This window comes from Carassius gibelio, chromosome B5 (genome assembly GCF_023724105.1).
Source record: "Carassius gibelio isolate Cgi1373 ecotype wild population from Czech Republic chromosome B5, carGib1.2-hapl.c, whole genome shotgun sequence".
Lineage (NCBI taxonomy): Eukaryota > Metazoa > Chordata > Actinopteri > Cypriniformes > Cyprinidae > Carassius > Carassius gibelio.
This window is the reverse complement of record NC_068400.1, coordinates 36,354,506-36,376,891: the sequence shown is the minus strand read 5'-3', so window position 1 is coordinate 36,376,891 and position 22,386 is coordinate 36,354,506. Positions and strand designations below refer to the sequence as shown.

The 22,386-nt window shown below is 37.6% G+C and overlaps 2 protein-coding genes across 5 annotated transcripts in view; one reads left to right on the top strand and one right to left on the bottom strand.

Annotated features, from left to right (window-relative positions):
• The window catches only part of LOC127958808 (substance-P receptor-like), a 29,176-nt gene extending 7,397 nt beyond the window's left edge, over positions 1–21,779 (top strand). The window contains exons 2-5 of one of the 2 annotated variants that reach the window (XM_052557792.1): positions 1,781–1,975; positions 16,448–16,598; positions 18,739–18,935; positions 19,255–21,779. In XM_052557792.1, the coding sequence (XP_052413752.1) occupies positions 1,781–1,975; positions 16,448–16,598; positions 18,739–18,935; positions 19,255–19,585 (874 nt within the window). In that variant the 3' untranslated portion in view covers positions 19,586–21,779. Of the gene's footprint in view, positions 1–1,780; positions 1,976–16,447; positions 16,599–18,738; positions 18,940–19,254 lie in introns of those variants that run through there. The other variant, XM_052557793.1, reaches the window with a different exon arrangement.
• On the bottom strand, positions 5,315–9,766 carry LOC127958809 (uncharacterized). 3 transcript variants are annotated; one of them, XM_052557796.1, is made up of 3 exons: positions 9,608–9,766; positions 9,329–9,545; positions 8,724–9,250 (listed from the first exon to the last, which is right to left on the bottom strand). In XM_052557796.1, exons 1-3 carry the CDS (start codon positions 9,749–9,751, stop codon positions 9,189–9,191), a joined length of 423 nt encoding a protein of 140 aa, XP_052413756.1. In that variant the 5' UTR covers positions 9,752–9,766; the 3' UTR covers positions 8,724–9,188. The 3 variants fall into 3 exon arrangements, with proteins under 3 accessions (XP_052413754.1, XP_052413756.1, XP_052413755.1); XM_052557794.1 differs by adding an exon at positions 5,315–5,648 and having other exon boundaries at positions 8,861–9,766; XM_052557795.1 differs by having other exon boundaries at positions 9,329–9,766.
• Positions 21,780–22,386: the final 607 nt, after the last annotated feature.

Genomic DNA, 22,386 nt, shown 5'->3' with positions numbered 1-22,386 from the left:
CACACAGCATCTGAGGGAAACAGAGCAATGTTTTACTCTTCAGATAAAATGCTAACAAAGCCTGTCTTTGAATACTATCTGAATGTGGTACATTAAGTTCTGCAAGGTTTCTCCCATCTCCAAATAAATAAATGTACTTATATTCACTGTCCATATAATCGATAACTGAAACTAATCTTCTTTATTAATGCAAAGCTCATATGATCACAATGATACACCAGATTGTTGTTACTAAAGCACAAAACCAAATCTAAAAACCAAAAAAATCCACTATTATAGGCGCTCAATAGGTTTGTAAGCTGTGTGTGTGTGTGTGTGGGGGGGGGGGGGGGTTACTCTTTGGACATTTTCATTCCGTTTTATAATGATACAGCTCCATATTGGAGCAAATGATTTAAGAGGATTTATCTTAGATAACACTGAGATTGTTGTGTGCTGGACAGAGACAGTGTGTGTGTGTGTGTGTGTGTGTGTGTGTGTGTGGATGTGATGACATCACTGATGTGTTGACAGCTTAACTTGTTGAGAGTGCAGAGCAGGACAATATCTCATGCTTTCAAGCACAACCTGCACTGCAAAGTATCAATGAAGATCACAGCGGGAAAATAAGTGGTTTAAATAGAATGTGCTGAGAGTGAAATACGCAAGCAGACAGTTTGTCTTCATTTACACCATCTAAGTTTTCTAAGGAAAGTGAATACACTCTTTTCTCTTTGAAGTGTTTCTCTTTGTTGAAGATAAAAAATAAAAAGTGTTTTCTTATGTAATAAATGGTATTTAGTGAGACTTATAATTAAGACTTAAAAGAACTCAATTAACATCAAATTACTGAATGCATTTCAGTACATAAAACACATTTTCCATCCAGAACGAAAACATTTAGTACACATAATATTTGAACCACAAATGTGCATTAGAGAATAGTTCACGCAAACATCCAGATTTCCAGCATATATTCTCACCCTCAGGCAATCCAAAGCATAGATGACTTTGTAACTTCATTTGAACAGATTTGGGGAATTTTAGCATTACAGCACTTGCTCACCAAAGGATCCTCTGCAGTGAATGGGTGCCATCAGAATGAGATTCCAAACATCTGATTAAAAGAAACATCACAGTAATCCAGTCTCTCCAGTCTATCAATGAACATCATCCAGTGAAAAAGTCTGTCCTCTGTTGTCAACTCACATCAAAATCCAACCAACATATCTGTTTAGAATGGTTTTGGACTGTTTTTGCTTGTAAACAATATTGATTTGTGCATATTTCCTATTCAGCAAGGCAAATTCTTTTTAATGGAGAAATAAATATTATGGACCAAGGACTTGTATTTGAGCTGGAAACAATAGTTTAAAGTTAAATGTCTTAATGAAGGATGTTTCTTACAAACACACAGTATTTCACGTCACAAGACATCAGAGTTTGTGTGGATTGCTTTTTAAAATTTTTATCAGCTGTTTGGACTCTCTTTCTGATGGCACCCATTCACTGCAGAGGATCCACTGGCAAGTGATGTGATGTTCAATTTCTCCAAATCTGCCACTGTGAATAAACAAACTCATGTACAAATCTTTGTTGGCTTGAGGGTGAGTACATTTTCAGCTAATTTCTATTATACAATTACTTTTAATGTTTTATTATGAAATGTATTTGTGACATTTAATTCAGTTCATTTTTTGCACATCTTGAAAATAAGCTTAAAGAAAAAATTGTTAGCAGTAAGTACCTCAATATACAACAGATGTGGAGCTTTCAGCACATCTGTCTGTTTCTTCCACAGATATATGGCCATCATTCATCCCCTGCAGCAGAGGATGTCTGCAACTCAGACGAAGGTGGTCATCGGGGTCATCTGGGTGCTGGCTCTTCTGCTGGCCTTCCCCCAATACTACTACTCCGACACAGACCAGCTGCCTGGCAGGGTGGTATGCTACATCGATTGGCCTGAGTACACTGTTCTCGACTTCAAAACGATGTAAACATCTAATTATTAAACTAATCTGCATGCTTATTGCCCCATGCCACCATTTGCTGATATTAGAAAATGTTTCGGTTGAATACTTGCTTCAGAAATGTATTTAAATATAGATTTATGGTTGTAGGTGCAGAAAATACCTTTTCCAGATCAAATCTCACCAACCTTTCTGGATATTGCTGGAAACATAACCTTTATTACTCTCTAATTTTGGAGTAATCAAAAATCAGCGCTGCTTTTTCCCTACATGTTTGCTTATATAACAACAGAGAGGAGCTTCATTACAAAGAAAACAGTAAACACAGGAAAGTCATGGTCCTTAGAGACAGAAGACAAGAGTTCAAGACTATTAAAGGAGACATTATTGGAAATCTTGCCCAAGGGTAAATACAAGCTCTTTACTAGAGCAGACGCTAATGATTATTACTCCTCCGTACTCTGGTTATATGCTCTCAAAAAGTTGGCTTGTATGCAGATCGTCTTTAATCTGAAGTGCTGAGGTCTAGTGTCAAGTGCTGTGAAAATGGTGCACAAAGACATCGAACATCGAGCCCATGAGAAGCCGAGATCATTCTGCAAAGAGTTTTCATGGGCGGTACTTTGTTTTGAAACACGGTGAGGGCAGCTGTGGGGGAGGGGTGCACAGATGTGCCAGTTGTGATGTCACAAAACCGCTTAACTTGTGAAATCCGATTAGGCACAAATAACTTGGCCAAACAGTGGACTGTTTCCATTAATAGTCTATGTGATGCACTCATCCAGATATCAGGTATCTATTGCGTGGCATTTGCTCATTTGCAAGTTGAAACACAAATGTAATCTTTAAAATTAGAAAATTTCCAAAAACTGTTTTGACTTATTAGCGAAATAGCAACATGTGTCTGAGGACTGTGTGCTGGAGAGAGCATTGCTGCCGTCGCTTATTAATAAACAACTACAGTGAGCACTTAGCAAAAACAATAACACATTCCAGTGCTGTAATATTACACATTAACACACTTGAACACACTAAACCTTCTGCTCAACAAGATTCTTCTTCTTTATTACATATATCACCGCTGTTATCTTTATAGAGAAAGACACCATTGAAAAGTATGTTATTATATTTTCATCCCCTGTATATTTCAATCAGCTGTTACTGCCTCTCCCTCATATTCTGTTTCATATAGCCTTCTGCTGTACTTGTTATATTCCTCATTCTGTCTGTCTTTACTGCTGTGAGTGAGAAGTGTGAGTCCTTCTCTGTTAGTTAGTGAAGGAGTCAGCCTTCTAAGGCCCCCAAGACGTTCCCTTTAGCACACCCGCCATCTCCCCCTTACTCACTCATTTCACATTTTCCCCAAACTCCCCTTTTCCATTACCGTGTCTTTCACACCACAGTTAAGCTGCGATATAAAACCTTTTTGCTGGTGTTCCAGGGGGTATGGAAGCCAACACATCCATTTTCTACTGAACAATATATTTCTTTATAATTCACACTTTTCTGCAAGAAACATTAATTCATCTAAATCTATATTGTTGTCTCATTTTACACTAAAAATACTAATTTGTCCCTAATGTCCTGAGATCACAGGGAAGCCTATTTGCAACCACTCACACCCCATCACACGAGCGATTCAGACTTTGCTATAATGTGTAAAAACTCATGGATTATGGTCTATCCGGACACTTGTGATTTTAGTATTGAGATAACAGTTATGGTCATGAATTTCAGTTGTAATACAGTGCACCGTGAGTGTATATTAGCGCCATTTGTTGCTTTCTTTTGAGATCCGATATATAGCCTTTGGACGTGGAAACAGTGGAGCATGAATCAGATGGTATTTGTGCACTGCTCTCGGTGCTCTGCAAAAGTGATGAATTGTTAAGTGTTGGAATAAGAGGAGAGTGTCTCGAAATAATTCAAACACAAGTAGTCATATTTGGTATGCGTGTTAATACCAGGTGGAAGCATTAATGCGTCTCGACTGACCACTTGTGGTCGGATCACTGAAAAACTATCTTAAAACCAGATGTAAACATCATCTAGGATCTGTTTTCAGGGAATATATGTTGGAGTAAGTTTATTTTTCTTACCTAATCTCATCTATACTAGACTTATGCATTAACAAGAAAAACAACTTTTGCCATTTTGTAAAAAAAAAATGTAATAGCTTATATATTTCACTTTTCAGAAAAAAAGAAAAGAAAGGGAATAGGGTTTTACAAGCTCCATTGAGCAAGATGAGGGGAACACTGGTTAGGAAGACTCCTCAGAGATGTTAAAGTAAATGTGTAAAAATAACTTTTCCGGTTGGAAATTAAACTCATCTAGCCTACCTCCTCAGGCTGACAAACTGGAATCTTTAAATGATTATTAATCATTTTTAAACAGTTAATATATACTTTTATATATTACCCTTAATTGGAGCAAATGAGCATAAAATCATTAAATCTAATTGTTGTGCCTTCTTCAGAAAATGTCTCACAGCATCTCGATTCCGACAAGCAGGCGGGAAGTAAAACTGAGCACAAACATCTTTAGGTCCACACGAGATTGGATGCATTCAGCAGGACGCTAAACTGTCTTCAGCACTGTAATCAGTGAGCTGTTCATCAACACAGCTTAAAGATTAGACTCATAATACGGCAGTCATCTAGTTTGCCTTAAATGAGATATTTTAGTTCAGCTCATCTCTAAATCTTCTTCAGAGATTTACAATAATTTCACACACAGAAATAAAACAAGCCTGTGCGTAGCCTGTGTGATACTCTTAGGACAGATTGTAAATAACAAATTCACTCAATGAAATGAAAAATCCCCTCAAATGCTCTTTTTCTAAATCCACTTTTGAGTGTCATTGCCATGCAGTCAGCAACGGACAGCATGCTTAACAATCACACCCATCACGTCTGAATGGATGTAGCACTTCGTATTTTTAATAATGAAGTTGTAATGACTTGTACAGATAGGTTAAGAGTGCCAAAACGAGATGAGACCTGTCTTGCGTTAACATAATAGATGAGTCTGAATAGCAATGACACCAGGTCTGTTTTATAGCACATGAACTGGGTTTAGAGTGTACACAGCACACTGTCTAGCTCTTATTCATGGCTTTGCCGTGCTGGGTGTTATAATAGACTGGAGAGAAATGCCAGAGTATAAATAGTCCGGTGTGTTATGAAAGCTCACATTCGACAAACCTGACTTGAGCTTATGCTTATGTTCAAGTGCTGAAAAATTACCTGTAGGTTACTTGAATAACATTCACCCACGTTTACATATGTAATTATGTTCCACCCAGAGGACTTTTTTTTGTTTGTTTTGTTTATTTAGAGAAAGACTTTATAGTTATTCAATTCAATTCAAGTTTATTTGTATAGCGCTTTTTACAAAATAAATCGTTACAAAGCAACTTTACAGAAAATTATGTTTCTACAATATTTAGTAGTAGCTAGTAGTTTGTGCACATTTGACAGGATTTTAGAAAAAAATAATAATAATAATACAAGACGTAGTCAGCTAGACGATGAACTATCAATATTATTAAGTTATTATATGATTCAGTCACACATTTAGCAATAATTGTTAGTTCTGTTTGTTGATTCAAGGTTAGCATCATCTGGGGTCCTCTGAGGGTCAGCATCATCTCTTCTCAGGTGTTCTGGATCCAGACTGGAGCTTGTGTAAATCCTAGTTACCACGGGATGTAAATCCCGTGGCGAAACATAGAAACAAAATACAGACATCATTAGCATAGCTGCTGATCCAACAAAGTAAAATTAGTTTAACCCAAGCTAATGAATAAAAATGCAACTTTGAACAGATGCAACTACACTCACAATTAAAAAGAAACATTATTCGAATGCTTGGCGAAAGAGATGTGTTTTTAATCTAGATTTAAACAGAGAGAGTGTGTCTGAACCCCGAACATTATCAGGAAGGCTATTCCAGAGTTTGGGAGCCAAATGTGAGAAAGCTCTACCTCCTTTAGTGGGCTTTGCTATCCTAGGAACGACCAAAAGTCCAGCGTTTTGTGACCTTAGGGTGCGTGATGGGTTGTAGCGTGGTAGAAGGCTAGTTAGGTACGCTGGAGCTAAACCATTTAGGGCCTTATAGGTAAGTAATGATAATTTGTAACTGATACGGAACTTAATAGGTAGCCAGTGCAGAGACTGTAAAATTGGGGTAATATGATCATATTTTCTTGACCTCATAAGGACTCTAGCTGCTGCATTTTGGACGACCTGTAGCTTGTTTATTGAAGAAGCAGGACAACCACCTAGAAGTGCATTACAATAGTCCAGTCTAGAGGTCATGAATGCATGAACTAGCTTTTCTGCATCAGAAACAGATAACATGTTTCGTAGCTTGGCAATGTTTCTAAGATGGAAGAATGCAGTTTTTGTAACATTGGAAATATGATTTTCAAAAGACAAATTGCTGTCTAATATAACACCCAGATTTCTGACTGTAGAGGAAGTAACAGTATATCCGTCTAGTTGCAGATTGTAATCTACAAGATTCTGTGTAGTGTTTTTTGGTCCAATAATTAATATCTCTGTCTTATCCGAATTTAATTGGAGAAAATTGTGTGTCATCCAATCTTTTACATTTTTAACACACTCTGTTAGCTTAGATAATTGGGAAGTTTCATCTGGTCTCGTTGAGATATATAGCTGAGTATCATCAGCATAACAGTGGAAGCTAATTCCGTATTTTCTAATAATATTACCAAGGGGCAACATATATATTGAAAATAGAAGGGGACCTAGGACGGATCCTTGTGGCACTCCATATTTTACTGATGATAAATGAGATGACTCCCCATTTAAGTAAACAAAATGGTAGCGATCGGACAGGTAGGATCTAAACCATCTTAGAGCCTGCCCTTGAATACCTGTATAGTTTTGTAATCGATCTATGAGTATGTCATGATCTATGGTGTCGAACGCAGCACTAAGATCAAGTAAGACTAGAAATGAGATGCAGCCTTGGTCTGACGCAAGGAGCAGGTCATTTGTAATTTTAACAAGTGCAGTTTCTGTGCTATGGTGGGGCCTAAAACCTGACTGAAATTCTTCATACATATCATTTTTATGCAGGAAGGTGCTCAATTGAGCAGACACAACTTTCTCTAAAATTTTAGACATAAATGGAAGATTTGAAATAGGCCTATAATTTGCCAGTACACTAGGATCTAGTTTTGGTTTCTTAATAAGAGGCTTGATAACCGCCAGCTTGAATGGTTTTGGGACGTGTCCTAAAGTTAACGACGAGTTTATGATATTGAGAAGCGTTTCTTCTGCTACAGGTAACAGCTCTTTCAGTAATTTTGAGGGTACAGGATCTAATAAACATGTTGTTGGTTTAGATACAGTGATAAGTTTATTTAGCTCTTCCTGTCCTATGGTTGTAAAGCGCTGCAGTTTATCTTTGGGTGCGATGGATGAAACTGAAGTGTTAGACGCTGTAGAATCTACATTCGCTATTGTATTTCTAATGTTATCTATTTTATCAGTGAAGAAATTCATAAAGTCATTACTATTTAACGTTGGTGGAATATTTGAATCAGGTGGCATCTGGTAATTTGTTAACTTAGCCACTGTGCTAAATAAAAACCTTGGATTGTTTTGGTTATTTTCAATGAGTTTGTGTATATGGTCTGCCCTAGCAGTTTTTAGAGCCTGTCTATAGCTGGACATACTGTTTTTCCATGCAATTCTAAAAACTTCTAAGTTAGTTTTTCTCCATTTGCGTTCAAGACTACGAGTTAATTTCTTGAGAGAGTGAGTATTACTGTTATACCATGGTACAGTACGTTTTTCTCTAACTTTTTTCAATTTGATTGGGGCAACAGCTTCTAATGTATTAGAGAAAATAGTGCCCATGTTGTCAGTAATTTCGTCTAATTCGTGTGTATTTTTGGGTACAATTAGCAGTTGAGATAGATCAGGCAGGTTATTTGCGAATCTTTCTTTGGTGGCTGGAACAATAGTTCTGCCCAGACGGTAACGCTGCGACATATAGTTAATATCAGTTATACGCAGCATGCACGATACAAGGAAATGGTCTGTAATATCATCACTTTGAGGTACAATATCTATAGCAGTAAGATCGATTCCATGCGATATAATTAAATCTAGTGTATGATTAAAACGATGAGTGGGCCCGGTGACATTTTGCTTGACTCCAAAGGAGTTTATTAGGTCAGTAAACGCAAGTCCTAATGTATCATTTGCATTATCAACGTGAATATTAAAATCTCCCATGATTAGCGCCTTATCAACTGTAACTAGAAGGTCTGAGAGGAAATCTGCAAATTCTTTCAGGAATTCTGTATACGGCCCTGGTGGTCTATACACAGTAGCCAGAGCAAGAGATACATTAGATTTCTTTTGCATGTCTGACAGAGTAACATTTAGCAGAAGTATTTCAAATGAGTTAAACCTGTATCCTGTTTTCTGGGTAACATTGAGAATATCACTATATATTGTTGCAACACCCCCGCCACGACCAGTCTGACGGGGCTCATGCTTATAACAGTAGTTTGGTGGAGTAGACTCATTTAGACCAAAATAATCATTTGGTTTTAGCCAGGTTTCAGTCAAGCAGAGTAAATCAAAACTATTATCTGTGATCATTTCATTTACAATAACTGCTTTTGGTGCGAGTGATCTAATATTTAGGAGCCCAAACTTTAAAAATTGTTTTTGTTCATTTACTTTACATTTTTCTGGTTTAATTACGATAAGATTTTTTCTAGATCCTACATTATATTTATATTTTGACCTCGCTATTCGGGGAACAGACACAGTCTTAATAGGTTTTACAGCGCAAGTACCTTTAGCATTTAAGCGGTTAGAACAAAACTCATCATAATGGTTATTTGAGAATTGTCTTACTAGTCACATGGAGCGAAGTGTCCTGGAGATGTTGTCAGAGAGAAGCTCCGCTCCAATTCTGCTGGGGTGTAATCCATCAGCGCGAAACAGTCTAGGACGCTCCCAGAAAAGATTCCAGTTATTAACAAATAGCAGTTTCTGTTCTTTACACCATGACAACAACCATTCATTTAAAGCAAAAAGTCTACTGAACCTTTCGTGTCCTCGTCGATACGTGGGCAGTGGTCCTGACACGACGATCGTCGCCGCGGGCGTCGTGCTGCGAACCGTCTCGATCAGGCTCCTGAAGTCCCTCTTCAGCGTCTCCGTCTGCCGCAGCGTGGTGTCGTTAACCCCGGCGTGAAGCACGACCGCTCTGGGGCTCTCGCCGTCCTTCAGGATCGCGGGTATCTGCGCAGAAACATCGAGAACACGAGCACCAGGCAAACAATGAGTGTGCACTTTACCTTCGGCTAACGTAGCACTTACGTGTCGGACGATGGAGTCTCCGATGATCACAGCGTCGCGTCCTGTCTCGCGGAGGGGAGCGAAGCGGTTCTGGATGGAGAGCTCGAAGGCAGGAGGGGGAGAAGTAGTCGCCCGGGACCCGGCTCGCGTCCTCCGCTGTGGATGCACCCAGGGTCCGTGGTGTCCCGGCGTCGCAGTGAAGGACATCTGGGAAGATCGCGTCCTGGGTGCACCGGGCCTGCGCAGAGAAACACACGGAGTAGACGTGGTGGGACCGTTAACAGCACGCTGTATACTTACCCCGGACTTGTGAGCGTCAGCCCGGGATGATTCCAGCGCGGCTCTCCGCTCTCTCAGCTTGGCCTGCCTCTGTTCCAGGTCGCGAATCTGCTTCCCCACGGCCTCGAGCTCGACCTGCACAGAGTGGAGACATTCATCCGCCATTAAAGCAAGTAACAGTGAGTACAGCAGTGGTAATGTGTGAGAATAGAGTATTAGCAATGTAAGCGCAGTTAGCAGCAAACACGCTTGCTGATGCTAACTGGCTAAAAGCTAATAGCGGACCCGGGAGATCAAAATAAAACTAGTGATAGCGAGGCGCTCTGATTGTTTTTGTTGTAGAATACAATAGAGGATATATTCACGCGTTATATAAACGGAAACAATGATGTATAAAATTGATTTTTAAGTTAAAAATAGTCAATGAAAAGAATATAGTGACGGAGCTCAAACGCAGTACAGCCGTCAACAGCAAACAGCAAACAGCAAACTTATAGTTATGTTTCATTTCACCTAAAAATGTCCCAATGTCCCACATTTTTCCGAATGTCTTTTCTTGTGTGCGTGTTCAACAGAAAATTGAATGGAATAGTTTAGAACAGAATAGAACATTGACCAGATAATTCAATAAATTATCGCTTAAAAGTTTCAATTTGATCTCACTGCTATTCCTATAGTGAAAAATAAATATATTAAAATATATTTCTTTACTTTCATGCTAAGTACACTACAAACACATTTACATATTAATTTACGTATGACAAATACCCTGCAATTGTATTTTTGGTTTACTAAACGTGCGCATGATTTAGGAAATCGAGGGAACAAATTAGTAAATAATGCACACAATTTATAAATCGAGTGAACGAAATAGTAAATCGTGTGCACATTTTAAAACATTGCGGGAACGAATTAGTAAATCCTGCACACAATTTAGCCCAATATTTTTTCCTGCATGTCATGTGCGGGGCTCCGTACTAAACTTGTACTTAATGCACTTCAATTGTGCAGAAGTAGTGTTAAACTAAAGACATAGTTATACTTATTTGATTGTGTTAAAGTGGAACTATTGCAAATATACTTTAGGTACATTTAGATATATGCACTTAAAGACTGATATTATTCAAAGATCATTCATTCACCATCAAAAGTGACATTAAAACAAACTTTAGGCTTAATAAATGTGCACTGTGTAAAAGTAGTACTCCTAATAAAGTTTAATTATAATTTTTATATCAGTAAGTTCTGAGCAATGGGTCAGTAAATATGTTAATAGACTACTATTAATTACTAACTATACTTAAATAAGAAATTTTAAATATTTTACTTTTTTTATATACAGTAGGTCAAGGAGATACATCCAATCTTTTAAAGAGATCAAATCATATACTTTAACAGGAGGCCAACATCATACTGCATTTCATCTTACCTCCATTTCCCTATTCATCCTCAATATAAACAGCCAAACTTGATACTGCAAAATCGCTCTTATATAGAAGCATTTGTAAACACACTGACTTTTGAACATGCTTACACGTGTACATCAAGCAGTCCAGCTAAAGTAGCTATGTACCACATTATCTTTCCTAAAAAAAAAAAAAAAAAATCTAAGATTTGAATTCAGAGTGACTACAAAAGGTACATCGATGTATGACGTTATCTCAGCACCCCACCGCTGTTCTGACCATTTCATGGTGTTCTTTGGCTCTGTTTGATGGTGGTTCACAGACACCATATTCCTAAAAACTGACAGCTCACTAACAGCATGTGGCCAGTCTGTTTCAGTTTGCTTAGCCTGAAACTTGCTGCAGGCTTCATCTCTCTCTCCCTCCGTCTCTCTCTTTTCTTCCCAGCTCTTGCGAGAAAAGGGGGAAATTGAGCTCTCCTCAATCTGGATTCTGACAGGGTGTGCTCCGTGCGGCACTGATTTCAGCAAATTGCCATGAGACTCAACCAGAACTTGCAGCTAGCTATTATTTTTTTTAGCCAGAGATTACAGAGAAAAAAAATGCTCCACAAATATGAGTTCATATGAATTATTGGTTCTAATGAGGCGTCAGAAGACAGTACAATGCATGTTTATGACAAAAGACACATCTGGTAGCTATTAAAGAAATTTAAAAAGAAGAGGCAACTGTACAAAAAGGGGTAAAATAAATATCGTTTTAATAACACGTCAATAATAATTGTATGTTTTTAAAAATGAGAAATACCCATGTTTACGAGATATAAATGTAATATACTGTATGTATCAATATGAATGTCTTTGTCACTTTTAATCAATTTAATGCGTCATGCTAAATCTTTTCAGGATTTTTTGATGAATAAAAAGTTTAAAAGATTGTGAAATAGAAATCTTTTGTAACATTATAAAGGTCACATTTAATTTAACATTTGATACATTTTATGTATCCATGGTAAAGTATTAATTTCTTAAAAAAAGGAAATCTTAATAACCCCGATATTTTGATTTCTAACATTTTCTCCCTACAAACATGAAAACAATTCATAAACATTTTTGCCTAGAACACAAATTACACCAAAATAAATAAAATTTCCATTAACCTATATTTTATTACTCTCAAATTACTCATTCATTTGAATTATTCTTATTTATTGTTCACCATTATTATAAATACTTTTTTGAACATAAAATAGCATTCAAAGAGAACAAACTACATTCACATAAATAAATAAAGTCGAGTATTTCCTTACACTCGTACTTATTTATACTTAAAAATTTCTCAGACCTAAGCTATACCGCTGGCCACAACATTTTTCCAATTTGGGCATTTCCATAATTGGTCAAACATTTGGTGGTCGCAGTATTATGTGAATCATCGTAATGCTAAATAAGGAATAATCACCACACATGTAAACCACATCAGATGTTCCAGTTCCAGTTACTCCAATACTCGACGGACGTGTCCAAACCCTGAAAAAACAAATTCCAAGATTGTTTTTGCAAATGTTCAGGAAGGTTTTAGTTGAGAAGCTAGAGGATATACAGAGGTGATAATGAGGAAAAAACAACCTTTATTTGTTTTATAAGTAGGGTTCCATCTGATAGTTTCATTGCGTACTTTTACTAATACTTGATCTTGATTCAAATTAAATACTATAATTGCCCATTTCTCCCTCTATTGCAAATGTCCTCACAATAGCTGGTTGCAGTTTTTTTATTTATTGTTATTATGATTCTTCTGGAAGATGAAAGCCATGAAAATTGTATTTGTACCTAAAGTGTCCTACCTTGGGTATTAATTCATTAGTCCTATCTGCGAGCCGTTCAAAAAGCAAACATTCTGTTAGCATATTTAATTAATTACTCTCATTTGTCTTTTTGTGTGGGAAGGAAGCTGATAACAGATACATCATGATGTTCTATATGCTCCATTTACCTAAATGTGCTGCTGGAACAAAACAGTAACTTGTATTTTAGATATCATTAGCGAGTTACTGCTGCATGACAGTTCCTCACACTGTTTGCTGATGAAAAACACAGACACTCCAAATCTGAAAGGTGTAAACCAAAGTGGAAGTCTGATCCTGAGCCATCACTTCTAACTGGCAGCCTTTTTTTTCAGCACAGTTCTGTCAGATAATTTGTCATAGTGCAAGTAGAAAGTCTTGGCTTTAGATGCTGAGAGCAATCAGTCTAGCTGGCATATTGCTGCATCTCTTCATTACCTGTGAATGGTTGTTCTGACATATGGTATACTAATATGCTCAATGAATTAAAACCGCATGTCGCCGCTTAATTATAATATGTCATACAGGAACTTCTCAGTAATGTTGATCAGATTTCCACATCCACAGATGAAAAATCACTTTTCCTCTGGAATTTTGCTTTGCTAGTCTAAATGAACTTGAATGCATGAAAGTGCATGTGTGGCGTCAGAATGAGTTTCAGATTGGAGTTGGAGAAGATGGCTAGGTTTCATAATATTATTTATCTCCTTTTTATGTTGTTAGTTCATCTTAAACCATCCATCCACATCACGTAATTGATATTCATCAACCAAACCTTTAAACTATTCATAAATTGATGTTCTGTGCAGAAGTGCTGCAGTTGTATGGCCCTGTATGAAGAGATGCAAGTTTGCTCAGATATTTTACATTAGCTTTTAATATTAAGAAATGAATAGATTAAGTCTGTATAGTTAAAGGAATTCGAAGTACATACATGACTGTCTCATAAAGATTATAGAGCATTTTGATGATTATTTTAACTGTTTTAAAAGTTGAAATATTAGACCCCGCTGACATTGTTTATATAAAAACCACAGAGACATTTTCAAAAATATCTACTTTTGTGCTCCACAGAAGAAAGAAAGTCATTTAAGTTTAGAACAAGATGAGAATAACAGTAACTGATGACATTTTTGAATGAATGATGCCTTTCAATTCTTAAAACAAAATTATCAATAATTTACCATCAAGATGCAATAATAAAAAAAAACGAACTCTCAATATTGCACTGATTGCCGATATAAGTGTAAATTTGGTCTCCTGAAATAAGTGATTTAATTTTCATTTAATTTTTTAATCCATTAGAATTGAGATTCAAACATTAGATTTACCTTTCTTTGTCATTCACGGTTTTCACAAAAGTATTTCCACAACAAAAGAACAACTGTAAATTGGCATAATTTCTGAAGGATCATGTGACACTGAAAACTGGGTGGCTGCTAAAAATTAAGCTTTGCCATCACAAGAATAAAAATTTCATAAAATATATACATATTCAAATAGAAAACAGCTATTTTAAATTGTTATAATATTTCATCCTATAACTGCTTTCTACTCTATTTTGATCAAATATCAGTCTCGGTAAGCATCAGAGACTGTTTTTCAACAACTTTTGAAAAGATCTTAATTATTCCAAACTGTTACTTCTTTAAAGTAACATCATAATCTGAAACTAGAAAAAGAAATGTTAAGCTTTCTTTCTCAGTCTCTCGCCTTCTCTTTTCCTTCTCTCAGAATCAGAATCAGAAAGAGCTTTATTGCCAAGTATGCTCGACACCTGTTTTCCTGATTGCACTTAATTGCTAGTGAAATAGTGAGCTAGGTATAAGCTGTGGTCAGCAAGAGGTGACTAAACTGCCTCATCAGAGTTCTTTGGTTTCAATCATCTTTCCTGGACACATTCTTTAACATCAGCCATGGAGAAGCTGTTAGCGTAGGCAAGGAGTGGATGAATGGGGCCAAGTCCAAGTCTCCTGCAGACAGCATTCCACCTGTGTCACTAAGGAATATGAAACAATGGAAGTCTAATTAATCATGGCCTCGTTTTCCTACTCCCTTATGGAGGGAATCACTGAAAGCAACAATATTACAGAGAACTCGTCTCTTGTGTTGTGTTCAGATTGGCAGGTGGCATTCCTGATGCGAGTATCTCTCAGTCTGGCCCCTCAGGGCATTTCCTGCAGCGCCGCTCTTAGAGAACATCGCCAGTTTGATCATTTTGGAGAAAAGGGGATTTTTTTTAAACGAGCGCAGTCACAAAACCCAATCTGAAATTGATTTGTATCATGGATATCAATTACATCATGAATAGATGGTTTAAGGTTACTTTAAAATTGGGCTATTTAACATTCATGAGGGAATTATGATAATATTATTGTTCATTTGTGTTTGTGAGTTTTCATCTGGATGTGGAAATTTCAACATTATGGGGCAGATCCTTTAAGAAAGTAAATGCTGTATTGTCATCTGGCTGTGGGTTTGCAAGTCAACGCTGTGCATTTTAATTGAATTTGATTGCAACTGTAAACTGAAGGAAACTGATGCAATTTGGTTTCTGTGTTTCCTTGTTACAGGTTTATTTAATAATTCATGCATTAAGCACTTTGTAATTGCTTTTGAGGTATTAATATGAAGTAATACATTCATTTTTGATATATGACTTCACTTGTCTGTGGCACTGTGTTTGATTCATGATCTTGGTTCTTTGTTAGACCCAGTGCATTAGGGGTAAGAAATGAGCTGTGCCTAGATTTCTTGGACAGGAAGCATGACTCAAGTCTGACAGAGATTTGGCAAAGCAAAATGTTTTAAAAATGGATAAAACTGTGAGAGGAAATTTCACCAAGAATGAACTGTGCCAGCTGATAACGTCATTTATTTGCACATGCTGTTTGCATTATGCACCCAATTCACTAAAGGAATGATTAAAATTACATGAATGCATTTCTCAGATGATTTTAGTAATTGAAATAAACCATTTTACGGAGACAGACACATTAACTTGTGGCCATATTAATACTAATACTAATTAATTTGGTAAAACCATGTAACAAATTCTTAATTCATAGCCACAATATCTTTTTTCTCTCGCTGCATATCATGTAATAACACCTGTTTTTTCATTCTTACAATTTGAAGTAAACAAAAGATTAAAAATGAGAATTAAATTAAACCGTTGTGGACTTTCCTGCTGGTTTTGCCCATTCCATGAAAAACAGAAAAGTGAGTGACATGATATTCAGCCAAGTATGGTGACCCACACTCAGAACTTGTGCTCTGCATTTAACCCATCCAAAGTGCACACACACAGACACACACACACACACACACCCGGAGCAGTGGGCAGCCATTTATGTTGCAGCACACAGGGAGCAGTTGGGGGTTCAGTTTCTTGCCGGCCCGAGATTCGAACCCACAACCCTTGGGTTAAGAGTCAAACTCTCTAACCACTAGGCCACGACTTCCCCACAAACTAGAATAGCCAACAGGATTACAGGTATTATTGAAAGAGAATGCTAAAATTGCATGCAAATGTAATTATCTATTATATATTATATTGTATTAATATAAAACTATTTTCTTTCTTTCTATCTATCTATCCTTTTGAAGGTATTTTGTGTGCGTAGCAGTGCTGATTTACTTCCTCCCTCTCCTGGTGATGGGCTGTGCTTACCTGGTGGTGGGTTTGACTCTGTGGGCCAGTGAGATCCCAGGAGATTCAACTGACCGTTATCAAGAGCAGCTGAACGCCAAACGCAAGGTCTTCATCACATCATCCTCTTGCTCCTCCTTTTTTCATCATCCTTTAAGCCCGTGACATTTGCCTACACACAGTCCAGGTCAGACTCTGAACTCTGAGTTAACAAAGCAGACAGAGTTCACACGCAAGGGGAGGAGGGTCAGACGAGGCTGCATGAAATAATCACTATGAAACTCACCCGCAGTGAGAAGGTCCGTCTGCTTCTTTCATCTGTATTCTCTGTGTGTATGTGTGTGTGGCTCAGTCACCACACTTGAAGGATATGAAGTCAAGATATGTTTCCTCTCCAATGTCTACTGTGCATATCATTGCAATAGCATTTTATTCCTCACCATTGTCCTCTTATTCCTCGCACAAAATATCTTAATCTATTTTTCAAGTAACCATTGTTATGATGACAGAGTGTGACATACTACCTCTGAGCGCCTGTTTGTCCCCATCTTCTGAGCTTCGTAAACATCAAAGAGCCTTTGACAGTCTGCTGGTGACTGAGTGATTTGCTACTGCATACTCTGGCTTCTGGCAGAGTGTGTCACTGTGGTCTTAATGCTGATTTCAGGCCCGTTTCAGGGTCAGGAATCTCTAGCATTGTAGAACATGAGTAGTTTAAGGCAACTGACCTACCTTTCACAGACCTGGAGTAGTCGAGACAGATGCAGCTTATAGACAGCAGTCCAAAGGCAGCTTTTTTATGGTAGAACAACAATGATAAAATAAGAAAGTCAAAGTAGTGAACAATAAGACGCATTAGCTGAAAAATAAGATGTTATTTAAAGGTGTACTCAGTATTTTATGTTTTTATATACTATTACCATTTTGGACATATGCAGAAGAAACATTAATTCAGCATCACACAAAATATTTCGGTTATTAATGGCATTGTAGAAATGCATGATTCCAGAGACATTGCCCACCTTATTTGTAACTTGACTGCATTACTGCAGCTATTGTTAATTTGAATATGCAAGGCTTTAGTTGTCATCTGTCACAATCATGTACACATTGTAGTGCAAATAACTATTACCTTTAGCAGCTAATGTATCAAAAGTCTTGCATGTTCACAGAAAATAGCTTACCCCTGCATTGAAAAATATGGATAATAAGGTGATGGGTCATTACCTTGAATAAAAATGAGTGGGAGAGTCCTGTCTCACAAGAGCCAGATGACTGTTGGTACACTCATGAATGTGCATGGACATTAGCCATGCCAGGCTGAAAAATAATGTGTGTGTAGTTGGAGTTAAAGAAGCCCAATTCGTGCTTTAAATTTCATTGTTATCAGATTTTATTCCAGATTTAAAGGTGTTTTTTAAATGTACCTCTGACACACAGTTTTGGAAATGCTGAACTTCATGAGGCAACTACCCCTTTGTGAAAAATACTAGATTTGTTTAATATGAGTTCACCTAATTTCAAACATATTTTTCAAAAGTACTATTCATTGTAATGAATAGCAAATGAAATGCAAAAATTGTTTTAATTAGGGAAAATGACTGAGTGTGCCTTTCAAGCTATAAAGCCTTTAAAGCTTTAAAGCTACTCAAGTGTATGATTTTAGTGCCGCTAGCAGCAGAAAATGGTAATGCAAATATTAATGGGTTTCCCAAATACTCTCACTGACATCCATTTATCAGACCAACAAGTAGTCCCACCTAAACTCAAGGCAATGGGTAAACAGTGTGTCTATGTCTGGCTGACACATAAGATTACACTTTTTTTTAATGGAAAATCAATTGTTTCTTCACATTACTGTAAGCTGGGAGAGAAGAAAACATTTTATCATAGAAACAGTAAGCCTTTAATATAATTTATGTAATTGAAGCTATTTTCAAATATATTTGGCTCGTTGACAAATGGCTCTGCACAATGCTTATTTTTAGCTTTATATTTATTATGTTTTAATGTGATTTTTAATGACATATTGTCATGCTGCTTGCTGGTGGTAAGTTAAGGCCAGTGAACCAACTGAAAGCTGTGAAGAAAACTATTAGGCAAAATTTCGTCTGACAGCATTCTGCCAGTTTTTGTGCAATGTGGGCAGCATGCAAAACCCAGGCAATCGGCTTGAATGACAGAATATGTATTTATAGTCATACAGCATAACCAGTATTGAAATTTTCTCTTCTTGCCCGACCCTCAGGTGGTGAAGATGATGATTGTGGTGGTATGCACGTTTGCTGTTTGCTGGCTCCCCTATCACGTCTATTTCCTGATTCACCAGTTCTACCCGTACCTGTTTGAGCATCCCTTCATTCAGCAGGTCTATCTGACTATCATGTGGCTGGCAATGAGCTCCACTATGTACAACCCCATTATCTACTGCTGCCTCAATGACAGGTAATTTCACCTGGAGAGAAAACACAGTAATTGATGCACACACACATACACACATGAACAGCTAGCTCTTTCCAGAGACCCTGTAATATTCGCTATAATATCATTATTGTTCAAAATGATCCATCTTTTTCTTCCATAAAATGCAGTCCAAAGCTGTGATGTATTATTCTCTAATGTATCGTGGTTTTACCGCCTCACTCAGACTCTGAAAATCCATCACAGAAGCCTTTGAAAGACAACAAAGCTTTAATATCTTCAACTTTAAACACGTCATCATCATGTGTCTATTCGTCTCCTACATTTCTAAATGTCTCCTCAGGTTCCGTGCCGGATTTAAGCAAGCATTCCACTGCTGTCCATGCGTCCCTGAGGGATCCTACGAGGGTCTAGAGCTCAAGTCCACCCGGTACCTTCAAACCCAGACCAGTTTGTACAGGGCCAGTCGAATGGAGACCACTGTGTCGTGCGTGATGCAGCCTTGTGAAGATGGCCAGAAGGTCACGTTTGGGAGCATCAGAGGGGCCGCCGGGAGGCCACCAGTTCACAGCCCCTCCAGGGAGCTCACCTCCAATGGCTCGTCATCTCGCAGCATCTCCAAAACCGTGTCGGAGACCTCCAGCTTTTACTCTAGTAACAACCTACAAGAATGAGAGTGCAAAAGCACAAGAGTCAAGGAGATCGAATGCCACTGTTTTAGTGGAGATGTAATCCTCTTCAGTTCTCCCCCCAGTGTAAATCTTGAGGATTACCTTGAGTGTGTGCAGATGTGTGTGTTTTAGCTGGTTGAGTACACACACGCTAAGCGTCTTCAATTTCAAACGATCCTTCATCTTTCATTCTTGACACATTCTATTCATGAGGTTCATAACTATGATTAAAGGAACATTTACATTGATTTTTTGGGAAATGCTTTCTTACCAAAGTGATGTACATGACATATTGCTTTGCGCTGGCTTAAATGAGAGCATGATTGATCGATCCTGCAATCACTGAAGACATTTTAAAAGTTTACATTAATGGAAATGTGATGCAGTGGAACACTGAATTTATTGAATATGACCACTTATATTGGTCTTGCTAACAACAACCCAACTATAATAGGAATAGGAATATCAGCGGAAGTACCCGTCTTAGTCCCCCAAGTCTCTAAAGATGGCCCACCCGGCTCAAATGATACCAGAGTACATGTTGTTTCTTTAGTGTTTTATCTGCAGGTGTGAGATGACCGCAGACTTCACAGCATATTTTCTCTGTAAGCACCTTCAAAATCTCTAAACTGGCTGAGACTGAATAAAAAACAGGGCAGGGATCATTCTATTGAAAATGTTTCGGTGGTTTCACGGTCAGTTAGAGCAATGATCCAGCCTGTGAAAGGAAAATGAACCGTGTCAGTTGCCAATATCAACACCTTGTAGCTACACAGGCAAATACAAAAGAACAATATTAAATGGCTTTTCAAGGTGTGCCTGGAAACACAAATGCGTGGTGGTGAAAGCTCTGAATGCCTGTCCTGATTTTGTGTGCTCTGAATAATAGATCTGGAGAGGAACATATGTGATGCGCAGAGAATTTTTGTACTAGGGATTTTTTTCTTCTTCTGTCGATTATTATTTTTCTCTCCCTGTCTGTTTTTTTTTTTCATAATTGACCCTTTGCTACGCTCTGCCACTTAGTTACTGTTGCCAGCCTGGTGACTGCGGCTTACTCCTTGGAAAGAACTAGAGATTGGAATGAAGTGGTTAGAATTGATTAGATCTTATTTTTATATAGGATAAAATGAATAATGACATATTTTTATCTGCTTTTTTAAATGATGCACTCAGTAATGTGATAAAATGCTGCAGAGACCGCAAGTTAAAACCAAGCCAAACACTTCTCAGTCAGCTGAAAAGCAATAGCGAATACATGAAAACTTCTGAACACTACAATGACATACATTTACAATGACATTTGCAAGAAAAAAAGGAGAAGAGCATAATAATTACCATTACAATTAGATTAAGTACTATTGCAATATTCCTTCATATAAAATCTATATTAGCACTGCTATAGGTGTTGCGGTCGAGAACGAGTGTCTCTGAAATCTTGGCTACGTTTTCCAAATGCATCATAAACAGTGAGTGGGTCATTAAATCAGCAGCAGCTCCCATTTCAATCTCTAGATACCTTTTTGTGTCACTTGACCTCTGGCAACAAAAGAATAATATGTATTCAAGTATATCTCAGTCAGACCAGGAGGTTGGGGAATGGAGTGGGGGATAGTAAACCGAACCCCACAGTTACCAGTTGTGATTTTGGTGGCTCATTTCGAGCTGCGCCTCTGCAGTGCCTTTCTATGCTGCATACTCAGATATTTGCGGGTCTGGATGGACACAGCAGTTGCTGACTTCTGAGGTATGATTAGTCATTAGGCGGAGCTTAGCCAAGTGCCAATTCTGTAGTTATTCTGTTGTACAAGCATTCACACGCTCACATTCCTCTCAAGGCCAGAGTAAAATTAGCCCTCCAGGCACCTCCCTTGATACAGTCACAGCAATATGATACTGAGGGTACACAGGATTATGGGACAAAGGGGGAGGTTGAAGTGACCACCTGCTGCTGTTCTTGACTGGGATTGTGACAGTGGTGTCCGTTTCCCAAAACAGAGGTCCATGCTGTTCTTATGTATAATTGTAACAGACTGGCTCGTCACATGATTGTGGGTCTGAGCTCTCATTGTTCACACAGTGGCAGCAGGCTTGTTATGGTGCAATATGTTCAGAATATTTCGGACGGTAAATGACTGTGATCTGAATGTGCCTGACTGTTGGGCAGGTGCTGACAGCTTATTCCAGGAATAAATTAACCACACTCTGTTCCTGGTCTTTTTTAGAAATTCAGAACTGTCTGTGATGCTTATGCTGCATCTGCCTTCACACTATATATATATATATATATATATATATATATATATATATATATATATATATATATATATTTAAATACATATATAGGTTTTTTTATGTTTTTGAAAGAAGTTTCTTATGCTCACCAAAGCTGCACCAAATCAGCATTTTAGACTTCTGAAGGATCAGTTGACACTGTAGACGAATGGCTGCTAAAAATGCAGCTTTGCAGTTGCGGGAAAAAATGATATGCTAAAAACATTATGTTTAAATATTAATAATATTTCACAATATTACTGTTTTTACTGTATAAAACATGTGCCGCCTTGGTATGCAGAGACTTCTTTAAAAAAACATTATTTTATTTTATATATATTTTATTTTGTCATAAAAAAGCAAGGTTTGGAATAACATGAAGGCAAGTAAACAATGACAGAATTTTCAGTTATGGGCAAACAATCCCTATAAGATGAACATAAGGAATGTCTGATGAGAAAGGCATATAGGTAATCACATACATAAAAGGACTAATAGGTTTTGCTGGTCTGCCAGTTGGGGTTTTGTGG